This window comes from Linepithema humile, chromosome 1 (assembly GCF_040581485.1).
Source record: "Linepithema humile isolate Giens D197 chromosome 1, Lhum_UNIL_v1.0, whole genome shotgun sequence".
NCBI classification, from domain to species: Eukaryota; Metazoa; Arthropoda; class Insecta; order Hymenoptera; family Formicidae; genus Linepithema; species Linepithema humile.
The window spans coordinates 39,662,646-39,678,405 of NC_090128.1; the positions used below are offsets into that span (position 1 = coordinate 39,662,646).

General features: G+C 28.1%; 3 protein-coding genes across 8 annotated transcripts; 2 read left to right on the forward strand and 1 right to left on the reverse strand.

The window, feature by feature from the left end:
• Nucleotides 1-335: 335 nt before the first annotated feature.
• On the forward strand, nucleotides 336-9,530 carry LOC105677962 (uncharacterized). Of its 3 annotated transcripts, none has more exons than XM_012376883.2 (12): nucleotides 336-1,438; nucleotides 2,394-2,648; nucleotides 2,970-3,123; nucleotides 3,198-3,245; nucleotides 3,408-3,592; nucleotides 3,739-3,859; nucleotides 3,935-4,463; nucleotides 4,764-4,969; nucleotides 5,049-5,286; nucleotides 7,330-7,546; nucleotides 7,614-7,786; nucleotides 7,865-9,530. In XM_012376883.2, exons 3-12 carry the CDS (start codon nucleotides 2,990-2,992, stop codon nucleotides 7,961-7,963), a joined length of 1,950 nt encoding a protein of 649 aa, XP_012232306.1. In that variant the 5' UTR covers nucleotides 336-1,438; nucleotides 2,394-2,648; nucleotides 2,970-2,989; the 3' UTR covers nucleotides 7,964-9,530. The 3 variants fall into 3 exon arrangements, with proteins under 3 accessions (XP_012232306.1, XP_012232303.1, XP_012232304.1); XM_012376880.2 differs by having other exon boundaries at nucleotides 337-1,438; nucleotides 2,394-2,662; XM_012376881.2 differs by lacking the exon at nucleotides 336-1,438 and adding an exon at nucleotides 1,530-1,547 and having other exon boundaries at nucleotides 2,394-2,662.
• Nucleotides 9,503-11,060, reverse strand: LOC105677966 (cilia- and flagella-associated protein 300-like). The gene is made up of 6 exons (XM_012376887.2): nucleotides 10,934-11,060; nucleotides 10,712-10,793; nucleotides 10,381-10,450; nucleotides 10,121-10,293; nucleotides 9,847-10,019; nucleotides 9,503-9,766 (listed from the first exon to the last, which is right to left on the reverse strand). The coding sequence occupies exons 1-6, from the start codon at nucleotides 11,026-11,028 to the stop codon at nucleotides 9,568-9,570; spliced, it is 792 nt and encodes a 263-aa protein (XP_012232310.1). The 5' UTR covers nucleotides 11,029-11,060; the 3' UTR covers nucleotides 9,503-9,567.
• Nucleotides 11,061-11,372: 312 nt separating this feature from the next.
• On the forward strand, nucleotides 11,373-15,533 carry Alg9 (alpha-1,2-mannosyltransferase Alg9). Of its 4 annotated transcripts, none has more exons than XM_067361313.1 (13): nucleotides 11,430-11,526; nucleotides 12,068-12,216; nucleotides 12,308-12,377; nucleotides 12,489-12,694; nucleotides 12,793-12,906; nucleotides 12,988-13,098; nucleotides 13,193-13,475; nucleotides 13,727-13,843; nucleotides 14,079-14,292; nucleotides 14,438-14,579; nucleotides 14,716-14,845; nucleotides 14,977-15,107; nucleotides 15,232-15,533. In XM_067361313.1, the coding sequence occupies exons 4-13, from the start codon at nucleotides 12,561-12,563 to the stop codon at nucleotides 15,371-15,373; spliced, it is 1,518 nt and encodes a 505-aa protein (XP_067217414.1). In that variant the 5' UTR covers nucleotides 11,430-11,526; nucleotides 12,068-12,216; nucleotides 12,308-12,377; nucleotides 12,489-12,560; the 3' UTR covers nucleotides 15,374-15,533. The 4 variants fall into 4 exon arrangements, with proteins under 4 accessions (XP_012232307.1, XP_067217414.1, XP_012232308.1 ...); XM_012376885.2 differs by having other exon boundaries at nucleotides 12,351-12,377; XM_012376884.2 differs by lacking the exon at nucleotides 12,308-12,377 and having other exon boundaries at nucleotides 11,373-11,526; nucleotides 12,078-12,216.
• Nucleotides 15,534-15,760: the final 227 nt, after the last annotated feature.

The window sequence follows — 15,760 nt, forward strand, 5'->3', positions numbered from 1 at the left end:
CGAAAGAAAATAAGATATGTATCAGTTAAAAAATATTATTTTCTATAACAAATATATTTAAAACATTGCTTAATTAAACTTTTATAAAAAAAAACTAATACTTTACATAAAAAAGAAATAAATGTTTCTAGTACATATAATATCGAGCCTTCCATGCAGTAATGCATATAGATTGTATGCGACAGTACTGTATCGTTTGTTAATATGTAACATAAAACGCGACCGCGAACTTAAAAGCAATAAAGGGTGCGTTCAGGAAGACGCTATTAGCGCTATTTGCGTCATTCTATCTTTATCGCTCATTAGACATAAAACAGGGATAGAATGACACAATAGCGCTGATAGCGTGCTCCTCAAACGCACCCTAAATTAATACATTAATAATTATAATAGATATAATAGAAACTTATTTGTCTACATTGAGATATTAAAATACACCGATCTCAGATTGAGATCCTTCGAGTGTACGAAAATTAAGTACATTATCTCACAACAAAGAATCAGAATGTACGAATTAAATATGAAATTATTAAAGAAAAGAGGGAAAATGAGAGAAAAAATATCAGGGCGCAAGTGGCTAACCTTTCTCTTGTATGTTTTAAATATTTTTCTATTTTTGAAAAATTGATTTTAAATGTGTGTGTGTGTGTATAACTTCACAGTCATCAGTCGATGATATCTCACTTTTGACATTTCGTCGCATGCATTATCGAGGAATTTTTTGCAAACAAGATAAAAAAGACTCGTACAACACAAATGAATTAGTATGCAGACAAATAAAGCGTTACGTTAAGCAATCAAATTTCTCTGTTATATTTGAAAAGTATATATTTTTGCTTGCATAATTAATTGTATGATTCAATTCGCTTCACACTCGTAAAGAATAAAAAAAAAATTGGCAAACCATGTGTCGAGGACCATATATATTAAGTCTGTTCTTTATTTCTCATTTTCTCACCACATTCTTTTAATCCCTTTCGCTTGCCATTCGCAGGTAGTCACAGAACAGACCCTTCGTGAATAGGAGTGTACGTGTGTATACGTGTGTATATGTGTACGTGTATGCATGCGCATATATGATGCGTGTGGAATGCTGTGTGTGCAGTATGGTCAAACGGACGTTCGCAAAGTGTTGGAACGAAATGACTTCGGTCTTGAATGAAAAGAAGTGGGAAGAAATATCATATTTATTGGAAGAATCGAACGTACCGGCACGAGATGATGGTGACGCGGAAAACCCGATCGTCGTGACGTGCCGCGGGATCTTCTAGAGATTCGCAATTACTCCAATTGCTCCATATAACGAGCTAATCGAAACACGCTTTCCCAATATTTTATCTCGTGACGCTACATCGGAAAAATTTGTGGTTTGAATATCTCGTTAGGCGTGCATGTTTAATTGCTGAGTCATTTTCAATGGGAGTTTTATCGTGTAAACGTTAGTATCGTGATTACAAACGTATGATTCATTGTCGTGTTCCAAATTAAACGTTAATAATTAATGTTATTAATCATACTGCAGATTGAATATTTACAAGTTTCTACAAGTAATATGAATATATATTTCTTGCACATTCGTTATTTATAATCAGCGATAATGTAAAAGCAAAACTTTATTTTTGTTTTGTAACATGTAAAATCTTTGTATAAGATAACAAACGTGTACAATACCAGTTTAATTTTACTTGCTAATTTTATAACACTATTCTGCATTAAAGTCTTTCCCAATCGCTTGAAAAATTAGTATTTAGTCACTTAAATATTTATGCATTACATGCAAGTGACTTGTGATTTTTAATAAATTGCTGGATCACTTATTATGTTAAAATTCTAGTTGCTCTTCATTACACAACATTATCAATAGTATGAGTTTAATGTAAACACTGAAAAATTTCTTTTCGATGATATTAGACAGAAATGCGCAAGGTTGCATAAGGAATATGAAGTAATTTCACTTAACGAACTTTAATGAAATAACATCAAATATGACGAAAGTTAAACATATTCAAATATAACAAAATATAACAAAAAAATCAATTTTGAAATAAGATAACAGACACAAATAAAACATTATCTGCATTACTACTCAAACAGATAACTGATAGTCATAAATATAAGTGCTGTGCGCAATGATATAATTCCTTGTAACAAATTTCTAATTAGCATTGTTCGATGATTTTAAAGTATGCATTTGCAAGTTATGATATGTGACAAAATTGTGTGTACTCTAAAAAGAATGTTTAGCTCGAAAACATCAATAAGTAGCAATACATACATATTTTGTTTCAAATGATATTAAAGTGTATTTAATTAAAGAGATATGTATATATCATGTGTGAACTGCAACACTGATATAATCCATAAACAATTCAATAATTAAGATTATATTTCAGGTCTTAATGGGATAAGTGACATCAAAATTAAAAGCGGCAATCACCAGAAAGAAAATATTTTCAATATTTGCATCTGTGGTGCTTATAATGTATATATACAACGTGTTATCATGCATATTATAAGACAAAACTGATACACGTCTCATAAGAGTCAACAACAAGCAGTGCTTTCATGCAATTGACAGTACATGCCAGTTTAAATTAAAATCAACATCGTCTTTCTTCCTATGTGTTATTCTCCCTATACTAGAAATCGTACGTCTGAACATGTAAGAGAATATATTTTTAGCATGGAATAAGTTTATTAACTTGTCTAAGTAGTTTAGTAAGTGTGTTAATTCTTTACTGCATTATGTCGCTTTAAAAAGTAATAAAGCATATCAATACGATAAATCGTGCTTTATTAATGTGATATTAATTTCAGATGTTCATTTTTTAATTAAGATTAGCATATCATTTGTAAAAATAATATTAAATTATGTTCTCGAAATAAAATCAAATTTACATATTAAAGAATTCAATTAAATAAATCTCAACCAATGTTTAAACTCTCTTATAATATTTTATATTTTACAGAAATAATAAACTGAACAAAGATGAGGGTCACGGCTTGCCATTTCCGACGTTGCATAATAGCAGTATTATCTCTAGGACTATTGTTTTGCATTATTCAAGTAATAAGAACAGAATTGGGATTTAACGAACCGGACTTGTCAAATGTAGACAAATTGTGAGTAACCCTCTTACTTTAATGCTAAATTGATATATTTTATATTTTATAACTCTTATTGAATAATCTTTCAGAATGCATATATCACAATTAATCAAAGAGTCGGAAAAATCTTACGTGAGGTATGTATATAATAATTCGATTTCAAAAGAAACAAAGCACACAGTGTTATTTAAATTGCATAGAATACCCTTATTAATATTTTGTAACAAATATCTGTAGCATTTCACTGTTTATAATTGTCACTATTCATGTATTTTTTATTTGTTAATATGTCTGTGCAGAGAAGGCGCTGTTGCGTGCAGATTACCTCAGTTAAATATCTCTAGTCCAGAAATAATGAAGTTCATACATGACGTACCACCTTTATTCTGTGGATCTGAAGATTGGGTTGCAGTGGAAGGTTCAAAACTTGTTATTACTAATAAAGCAAAGACGAAGCACGGAGAAATAACATGTATCTTTAGTGGTAAGTTAACAAAATATTCTCTATGCATTTGTGAAAATAAAATACTATGAAAATGAAAATACTATTTTAATCAGTTAATATTGAATTGTTACAACTACTATATAAAATATTACTCTATTTAATGATTCATTACTGTCTCTTTTCAGAAATTGTTAGAATAGACGATTACAATACAAAATTATTAGACGGCATAGAAGCGGATGATTTTTACACTTTGAGGGACAGCGACTTTGCAGATGTGAAATGCAAGTCAAAAAGTGGAAATACGTTAGTTAATTTGCTTATGCGTTACTTTTATAAACGTCCCCAGTATGTTATTTCGCTAATGATGGATATTTTTAGGTGGCACAGTTTACTTGCCGGAGTGAAACACGATCCGTACGCCAATCAGCGGCACAATTGGAACAATGTGCCGAACACAGGCCTCAAATTAAATGTGCTTATGCTCGGCTTTGACTCTTTATCACGAAATACGTTTATTCGTAAATTGCCCAAAACTTATCGTTTCATAAAACAGCAACTGAATGCTTTAGTTCTGGAAGGATACAATATCGTAGGGGATGGCACTCCGCAAGCGCTTATCCCAATTCTAACCGGCAAGATCGAACTTGAATTACCAGAAACGCGGAAACGAATGGGTCATAAAGCTAATTATGTCAACGTATATCCAATGATATGGAAGAAATACAAAGAACACGATTATATAACAGGTTTTATGGAAGATGTGCCGCATATCGGGACCTTCACGTATCGCTTAAAAGGATTCGACGAGCAACCGACTCATCATTATATGCGCACTTATTATCTTGCTGCGTCTTCGTATTTCGGAACGTACAACAAATTTTGCATAGCTGGTGTCCCACGTCATATGGTATGTATTAGAAATTATGTGAATTTATTAATGAGATAAAATAAGAAAATGACGTCAAAATCAATCAAAAATGATATTTTGATATGAAAATAACATTTAGCTATATCTGAGGTATTATATTATGAATGAAAGTAGTATATGATATTATAAAAATGATATTGACGATGTTATTTCAAAATTGGGAATTTTGTTAAGTTGCAACACAATTTACAAATTCAAAGTTATGCTAATTTCTCTCCGACTTACATGTTCACAGTGACTCTTTATACAATGTGTATTTAATTATTGCATTGTGTATAGGTGATGATGAATTATATAAAAACGATATTCAATACATATAAGGAACAGCCAAAGTTCGTATTTGGATTTCATGGAGAACTTTCCCATGATTCCTACAATGATATCGGAGTGGTAGATGACGATTTATATTCTTGGGTGAAAGATCTTCATGATTTTGGACATTTAAACAATACTGTTTTAATTTTGATGAGTGATCACGGACACAGGTTCGAATGTCTTATATGTAAATACTGATATTTTGTATTTTACCGATTAAATATTAATTATATTATTTTTATTTTATAGATTTGCGGACATTCGCAATACTTTGCAAGGTAAGCAAGAGGAAAGATTGCCGTTTTTCTCTTTTACTTTTCCACCCTGGTTCAAACAAGCCCATCCACAAGCATATGCAAATTTTGTATATAACACACAATACTTGACATCACCATTCGATGTACATAAGACACTGGAAAACATACTTAATTTTGGCACACCAAAGGATGGAGAACGTCATCAAAGAGCTATCAGTTTATTTGATAAGGTCAGTTCACTATGTGTATTAATTATAATTGCATGTGTGTACATTTGATAAATTTAAAAGTAAAAATAAAATAAAACATTTTGTAATTTATTATTTACATCAACATATAATTAATTTTTGTTACATCTAATTTAAAGCAAAATGTTAACATCTTTTTCTAAAATTATAATATAATGTTATATATTTATATTACATTAATTGTGTGTGCGCGCGTGTGTGTGTGTAAAATAAACGTAATATAAATATATAACTATCAAATAATGTAATAGAAAGGCATTGAGAGCCGTCGCGGGATGTTAGTGCGAAATTTTTAATTTTTCTTAAAAAACTTAATTTATTAGTCTACATGAGACAGTTAATTTGTACACCGATCTCAGATCGAGATACTTAAAGTATACGAAAATTAGACTAATAAATTAATTTCTTTAAGAAAAATTAAAAATTTCGCACTAACATCTCGCGACGGTTCTCAATGCCTTTCTATTATATTATTTGATAGTTGTCAAAAATGAGCCTTTCCATTATACATGTTATTTGTGTTATAAATATATAACGTTATATTATAATTTTAGAGAAAAGATATTAACATTTTGCTTTAAATTAGATGCAACAAAAATTAATTACTGATGTAAATAATAAATTACAAAACATTTTATATATATATATATATCTTCACAAAGCAAATAGAAAAACTAATGATTAACAAGCAAATTTGGATAAAAATGGCATTTTCTATAATATAAAAATCTGATATTATAAAAATATTGAAAATGCAAAAAAAGCGATTCTCATTTATTAATAATTTCTACATTTATATATACTTTTTATATTTATTGCGTAATACGTAATACGTCAAAGAATTGAAATGTTCTTTTACAAAACCACAAACATCTCAAGTAATATATAATACTTGCAATGTTTGTGGTCTTGTAAAAGAACATTTCATTCGTTTAACGTAATGACGTAAAAATAATTTATCTGTATATGGTTTTTTTTGTATATTTGCAATTAATCATAAGTTTTTAAGCGTGATATATTATAAATTCTGTGCGTATGTGTATATAAGCACACCCTAAAAAGAACGTCTAAAAGACATCTCGAAGATATCTCTCGTATACATATTTTGCTGATAATATACATACTTTACAGATAAGATCAGATCTAATCGTGAGTTTTGCAAGTTTATCTACAATATAAAATAGGAAGATATAAAGCAATATGACACGATACGCTAGTTTTATAATTCCTCTAAAGACTCTAAGCATGTTAAAAACGTACACTAAAATATTAAAATATTAAATCATAAAATGTATTATTTGAATATCTTTTATGAATTTAACGATACAAAAATTCGTAAACCACAACATGGCAAAATAAATTTGGATTTTACACGGTAGCGATTATTCGTTGTATATCCATCTTTTTGTGTAGAAAATTCGAGTTTTGCATATCCATGAAAATATAACAAAACTGCGATTTCTCTTTTTGCAAAGCATTGTGACGTAACGAATGAGTCACACTAATTGTACATAATTATTATATAAAATACACATAGTTACCGTAAATATATTTACATATGCACCACACATAAATTCAATCACTAAGTTTTGTATCAAACAATTTTAAAAAATGTCATCAAGAACTTCATATAACAAAAAAAAAACAAAAAAACAAAAAAATAAATTAGCCGAGAAACAAGAGAATGTATGCTACTTGTTGCTCAGCGCGAGCTCTGAGTAATACTAATGTAATGTCGAATGAAATGTTGCAAATGAATGAAACATCATATTATCGGATATCTCCCACTCCTTTGCGGTCGGAGCACGCAGAGCTCTTACTATTCGACCTAATTCTCTAAAGACGTTTTCTCGTTGCTTTACTAAAGCGTTCTTTTCAAAAACTGCAAATAAATAAAAATAAATAATTTTTTATTTAACATATTTGATGGCAATAATGTAAAATCACTATTTATTGACTTTTAACTTTTATACGATTAAATATGTGAAAACAAATGTTAGTAATTAAATTAATACGATATTTTAGGTGCCTCTAGACAGAACATGTGCGGATGCTTTCATAGAGCCTCATTGGTGTGCTTGTCTCGGATGGAAAGAAATTTCAATTGACAATGCAAACGTTGTTGCTGCTGCCCACTATTTTGTTCAATTCCTTAATGATTATACCGTCGATCATCGTGACATATGTGCGACTTTACAATTGGATGAGATTTTATGGGCCGCTAAGCTCATACCTACTAAAGGTATAACACGCGAGACAGTATGTAATCATCATTCGCAAAGAAAATTACATGTTTTATAATATTTCAGGTTTGCTGGATTTCCAGAAATCCGGGGATCAAGACGGTTTCATAGGTGATTTCAGTGCCAAAACCAAAGTGACGGCGGACATTTATCAATTAAAAATGAGAACGATGCCGGGTAATGCACTATTTGAAGTTAGCATTTCTCATGATCTTGGAAAAAATATTTTTCGCACTAAGGTGAATCCAGATGAATTCAATTAACACTCAGAAATACAAATATTTTATGGCAAATAACATATAATTACTTTGTTATAGATTTCCGATGTTAGCAGGATTAACATGTATGGATCTCAAGCGAGATGCGTGGAAAATTCACTATTTCATTTGCGTAAATACTGTTATTGTAAAGGATAGGTAATATTTACGTAGCATAATTTTAAACGTTGTATAGATAGAAATGACACGCATCAAAATATCAATCAAAGGAAGATTAGTTTTAATTAAACCGCGATAATTATTATTTAATTTAAATAAAACTACTGTGATGCATCTCGTTCATTTTCTAAAATCACGTGTATTAGTCTGATTTTACCTTTATTTCCAATTATTTACGTATTGATGAACGTAAATATTAGTGCCACGATATCATATTTCACATATCATTCTTAAAAGAATCTTCATTATGTCTAATAATAATAATTATATCAATAGTTATGTTTTAATTTATGATACAAAGTATTGTGCATGTGTGATATCTATATGTTATAAAGATTTCCTATTTAAATGTATAATTGCACATACATTTGCAAACTCTATTAGAAATTAATATTGTGCCAATACATATTAAAAATAATTTAAGTCACAGTTTTAATTTTTTCATAATATGTTATAAGAAATTTGATGAATTATTCATCACATTTACCAATTTTACGTTCTTAATTGACGAGTAGTAAAACTAATTGTCTAAACAATACCAATAATGTTAAGAAGGAAGATTCTATTTATATATTTGTAAAAAAGAAACTCATAATGTTCAAGCAAGATATAATGATAGGCGTTCCGGATTATTAGATAATAAATATTTGTATTATAAAAATACAAACTTATATGCGTTTACTAGTCACATATTCAAGAAAACAACGGGCTAACTCTTATCATGGCATTCAAAGAAATTATACAAAAATTTTCATATATAAAAACAAAAAACTTTAAAAATAAATATTTTAAATACAACGTCCGTATACTTTTGTGATTCACTATATCTACACTTGATACATCTTTAAATAAAACTAATTGCTACGATCTTTATAAAAATCACAAGTGAATACATATATGTATATTTACATGTATATTTATATCTTTATATACTTCTTGATAAAAAATCATGTAATTATATACATGTGTAATTTCTATGAATGTCGTGAAGATATATTTTGCAACAAGTTACTTATATGAGCGAAGGATAAGCAATAATAAAATGAGCAGTAATATTCTGCGCAAAGAAAGATTTTTAATATAAAGGGCTTTTTTTAAATTTTGTTGAAAATAAATAATGTCAGCACAATATTAAGAAATAAAGGATAAATTAAATCCTACCAAAACAAGAGTCCAATTTTATTTAATAAATGAAAAGCTAATGTGTAGTTTATATATATGTATAAATTATAAAATATACAAAGCATTATTGCATTCTAATCGAATAATTCTATGCACAATGAAATAATTATATTTAATTACACGGATAAAACGTACATAATTGAGTTTAATTTAGTTTAATTCAGCTCAATTAAATAAATTATCTTGTACAATCTTGAAATACAGAATATCTTGAATGTTGTGATAAATTATTTTATATAAATTATTATGTATATAAGATTTAAGTATATTTTACGAATAAGAAGACTATATCTAATTATAATTATGAAGATATAGTACATGAAATGTACTAATTGAAAAATATAATATTTCTAAACGAATGAAATATGTTCTCCATATGTAGAAGTAGTATAATGAAATTTTTAATCTGTGGAACAATATCCTCCATATTGATGCACAAAAGTCGTGATTTCGCGAGAATTAGCATCTACTAGTAAAAATGCAATATTTTGCCTATTGGGGTTGAATGGAAAATAATTCTGACCTTTGCTATCTTTAGCAATTACTTCCAATACCAGAGTACTGACGAACAAATCATTCGAGTTATTTTGTTTTTGCACCCTAGAAGAAATATGCAACGTTAAATTTCTCATTAATTTTATAAATTTTGTTAAAGTATTTTGAGAAGTATTATTATTAACCTTATGAGATCTTTATAAATATTTTTCGTAATATCTAGATATGGCTGTAACATATCCTCAAATTGACATAATATTCCGCCAAGAACGAGCATTTGAAAAATTCGAAATACAAATTCCTTTCTTTCGTCTTCCGAATACAAATTATATTCTTCCGACTCCTCATCTAAAAGCATCTAAAAATAGTGAAAAGTTAGAAATAACATATTGAAAAACAATTCTGTTAAACAATTTGATATTACAAAGATTTAATGTATTTCCAATGAAAATATCTTACACCGCGCAAGTTGTCAGATACCAGAAAGTCTTCCACTTGTATATCATATCTTTTACAGATTGTTCCTGAATTATATGTTATTCCATTATCTGGATCCTTTAATTTATTAAAAAACGACATACTTAAAACGGAACACGGTATTTGCTTTACCTCCACACTCGAAGCTCTTATACCTAACAGCAGACATATCTTTTTATTTCGCTAAATTTATTCATTGTAATGAATAACTATAACAAGTTTTGTAAAATTATAAATGTTACCTTGTCTTAACCAGATGTTACCCTGTTTAGACAGTAGTGTTTTTGCGACAATATCATCTTTAAAAAATGCCTATAAATTTATGAATTTTAATAAAGATTATAAATCATGTGTTAGCAAAATGGAAATATTGAAAAAATAAATAAAACTAAATCTTTTAAGTAAAACAAAAAAAAATTAATGTAATTTTTGTTTCTGCTTTGATAATAGATCAATTTAAAAAATCAATTAAAGCCTAATATTTTCGAATTTGCTAAAATACTTGAAATCAATGCGCAAATTCTATAAAATCGTATATAATTTAGTTGTTTTCATTATTGAAATCACTCTTACATCAGCCAGCTGATATTTGTGATATTGTTGAAATGGTTCGTTGAATGAAAAACTCTGAATAACAAAGTTCTCTTTTAAACCCCTATAAAAAAATAATATTTTCAACTTATTTAAAAATAATTATCATTAAGTACTTACTGAAAGTATCGAATTAGAATGCTCGGTGACTAGTGAATTAAATATACTTAAATATTGTATTACTGTAATTAATATTAACATTACCATTTACAAAGATATTCTTGCGTATTTTTGTCATTTATTCCCACGTAAGTTTTTTCATTCAATGGTACGAACGTGAATTTCGGATCAATGTCCATCTTGATAACAAAAGTCTCTATGGAAACAACAAGCACGTACACGTGTATTTAATGCTACATATTTCATCTAAAGTGCAGAAACAACATAAAACTATTTTTTTTATTATATTGTTGATATAATAATGTTGTTAATATATTTTATTGATAATATGACACGTCCTAAATCCTGTCATTTTTCTAACAGTTTTGATATCTAAAATTATTTGCATATCTTTCTTTTTTTAAATATAAATATTTTTGCATTTTTATGTATTATTACAAATATGTTACTCAGAACATACAAATACTTTTATGAGGTTTTAATTACCGTCGGTTTCGATTATCGTCAGTATTGATTTTTAACATTGATAAATATATATAGATAATAATGTGACCCAAGTAGATAATAGATGATAATAGATAGTTCCACGAGAAGATCATGGCGCCTAATCAACGTCAACGACAGCTCGTTTTATCGAAGAAAGAATTGAAAAAGATCAATGGAAGAAGATTCTCAAAGTATATAAAACATTTTCTTTATTTTTTCACTTCTTTTAGATGATTCAATAAACATTTCCAATGTGGAAAACGTTCATCAACCTATGTTAGCTAACCTCTCCTGTCATGACATATTGAAACACTCAAGAATAACAACAAATATTACACATGCCTATAAAACCCTATATTTATTTATATATTTTATATTCATTTTTAACATTTAATTATGCGTTATATTTTTATATTAATATTTAATTTCTATAACTCAGAACATATAAAATATGTGAATTTCAAAGAAATTGTAAAGGGAATTCTATGCTGCACATTTATTTAGTTTTAACCTTATTTGCTTTTGCTTAGTTTTACATTCTGTATTTAAATAAAAATTATAAATAATAATATCATGTCACTAAGAAATTGTTATGTTTTTAATCATTACTTTTTCTTAACAATTATAATTTTATAATTTATACAGAACTATACAGATTCTGCTTTGAGAAATGTACTATAAACAATATTAATTAAAATATAAGGTAAGAATTAAAGTGAAAAATTAAGTAAGTGTGTTTTAGGCCAGAAGAATCTTCTGATATGGGACTCATTTATCCTAGTTATGATACAGCTTTCAAATTGCTGTTATCAGCAAGATTTTGTTCTGCTATATGGAGTCACATAACAGATTGTGATGAAACATATAATTATTGGGAACCGGTGAGTTTATAATAAAATTCAATCAATCTTACATATACTATTTTAAAACTATTATACTTTCTTTTAACTACTTTTGACTATTCTTTATTAGATTTAATAAAAATGTGGAAAGTAAAATTGTTTCTTTCTTAAAGACAGACGTATTGTGAAAGAATATTTATGTAAGTGCAGTAGTAGTTTAATCTATATATATTTTTCTTGATTTTGGTGGATACAGTAATTTTTTTGCAATAAATTTTACTGCATCTGTATTATTTTCTGAATTGTCTTAGAGTCATTACCTGCTCTATGGAACAGGCCAACAAACATGGGAATATAGTCCTGAATATGCGTTACGTTCATATATGTACCTGTTAATCCACATGGTACCAGCAAAGGTTTATCATTACTTATTGGAACCAAATCCCATGCTAGTTTTCTACTTTATACGATGCTTGCTGTCTGTAGGCTGTGCATTGTCTGAAGTATACTTTTACAAGTATGTTTTGTCTTTTATAAAACTAGACAACATACATATAGTAAAAATTGATGCAAATTTTTGTTTTCTTTTATAACATGTGATTTTATATTTTTCAGAAGTATCTGTCGTGAATTTGGGATCCATGTAGCGAGACTTACATTAGTATTTCTTATTCTCAGCTCTGGGATGTATATTTCTAGTGCTGCATTTTTACCATCATCTTTTTCAATGTAAATGTAATTCTAAAACAAGAAAAAGATTTTAATCTTAATACATAATTTATCTATGTTTTAAATTAATGTTTGTCACAGGTATCTAAGTACTGTTGCTACAGCAGCTTGGTACGCTCGCCAATATGAATTGGCTATTTTTGCTACTGCAATTTCTTCGTTACTTGGATGGCCATTTGCTGCATTACTTGGGTATGTTGTACGTTTTAGCTAAATGAATACTACATACTGCAATATTTTACACAATACCCGAAGTAATATTTATTTTTCTTTGTTTTATTTTTAGACTTCCCATTGCTGTTGAAATGTTATTACACAGAAAAGAATGGAGCAAATTTATAAAATGGGTTCTTATATCTGCTGTGGTAATTGCAATACCAATGGTATGGGTAGATTCTGTGTATTTTGGCAAAATCGTCGTCGCACCATTAAACATCATATTATACAACGTTTTTACCAGCCATGGACCTAATCTTTACGGCACTGAACCGTTTAGTTATTATATCTTCAATGGATTCTTGAATTTCAACTTTGTCTTTATTGGTGCATTACTCGCACCATTGGGATTAGTAAGAATTTTGATACTTTATATTGCAAAATTTCTAAGAAGTCATACACTTTCTATAAATTATAGATTCTTCAACAAATTTTGAATAATTCTTTCTTACAATTTGCAAGTCTTAATTCTTGGCAAATAACGATATCAAATCGATTAATGTTATAAATCTCGTCTTTGATATACATTTATGAAAAAGAAAGTGTGCGACAGTTGTAATATCTTGCATAAAACATTTTGGCAGTATTTTAATTACAGTTATAGTTTTTAGCATGGCTGATTGTGCCGGCGCGTCCGAGGGATCGTTTATGTCTTCCCTATTGGTATTCATTAGCTCCTTTATATTTATGGATTCTCGTATTTTTCTTTCAACCACATAAGGTATGTATAAAAAATGATGTTGATAATATTATTAAAAAAATAGCATATTTGAACATTGTATTACTACACCTTTGAGAAATGCAAATAATGCTGAAAACTTTATGTGCGCAATTTCTAGATTGTTCAAATGTGCTTTATTTTATTTTAGTATTAGAAATTTATCCATAATATATATATATGAATTTGACGTATATAAAAGCAAACAGAGAGATTGATAAAATGAATATGTCAACAGGAGGAACGGTTCTTGTTTCCTGTATATCCTATGATTTGTTTGGCAGGAGCTATAGCGATGGATATTGTACAGAAGTTATACTTTTATGTTACAATGAAATTCAATCCATCGCATATCGGTTGCCACTACCTACAGTATACTACATACATCACCGTTGGGGCGATACTAGTATGCAGTCTCTTCGGACTATCAAGATCATTAGCGATATATAAAGGTTTATATCTTACACTATTTTTGGAACATTATTTTTTGTTTAAATAATACAGTGTTCACAGTTTACAGAACTTAATCTATAATAGAATTTGCTTATTTATTTGCTTGAATTTATTTACTTGAATTTATTTGCTTACTGCAAATAGGATACTATGCTCCCATGGAAATCATGATTGAAGCTAATAAACTTGCAACAGAAGGCAAAATACCTAATGACGTTAACATAAATTTTTGTATTGGAAAAGAATGGCATCGCTTTCCCAGCAGCTTTTTCTTTCCATCCAATAAGTAAGTACACAAATTAGTTCTATATTATAAAAAAATATCGTTTGCTAATTTTTATATATTACAGTGTACCATAATTTTTTTACCTCAGCTCAATACAATATTACATTATTCTTATACGATATTAAACTATTTTTAGTTGGAAGTTACAATACTTGGCATCTGAATTTAAAGGACAGTTACCTCAACCTTTCTCAGATGATGAAAATGCAACAAGTATAATTCAAGCACATTTTAATGATATAAATAAAGAAGAACCGTCACGCTATGTTAGTATTTACATTATATAAGTAGCATAAAATGTTTATCATTACTAATTTTTATAAATATAAGTAATAAATAGTAATTAATTAATATAAGTAATAAATAGTAATTAATTAATCTCTTCTTTTTGTTTCAGTTTACTTTAGACAAGTGTCATTTTTTATTAGATCTAGATATAGAAACTGAAACAGCATTAGAACCGAATTATTCTCGCTTAAGTGGTCAATTTACTATTGTAAAAACTTCTAAATTTCTAGATGCATCGAGGTAAGTTTACAATGCTTTATGCGTATATTTAAAATATATTGATTGTAAATAGTAAGAATTACTTTTATAATATGAAATATTTTTTTAATACTTGTCTAATATAATCTATCATTATTTGTTACAGATCACATCCACTTTTCAGAGCCTTTTACATTCCATTTGTATCGCATAAGTTTTGTACATATGGCTCATATAACTTATTACAAAGCAATACATTTAAAACGATAGTTTCGCATTCAAAGCAAAAAAATTCCAAACTTTCTTAAGTAAAGAACGGGGTTTTGGATCAGTAAGATTATGCAATTCGGATGAAAAAAGTGATTTCTATTATTTTATAGAGTATATTTGTATAATATATATGTACATATATTATAGATAGTCAAATCAATTTAAGTTAAATATTTTAATTAAAAATTTTATTTAAAATTTGTGGAGAGTAAAAATTAGTGGACCATATTTAGTATTAACTTATTATTAATATAAATATATAGATAAATATATATATATGTATGATAAGTACCCGTGTTAGGGAAGAAAACGCATTTTAAAAAAAGTAAAAAGTAAAAAAAAATTTTTTTACTTATTTTTCGACATAGTCTCTTTTCAGCTCGATACACTTAATCCAGCGATATTCCAACATTTTTATACCATCC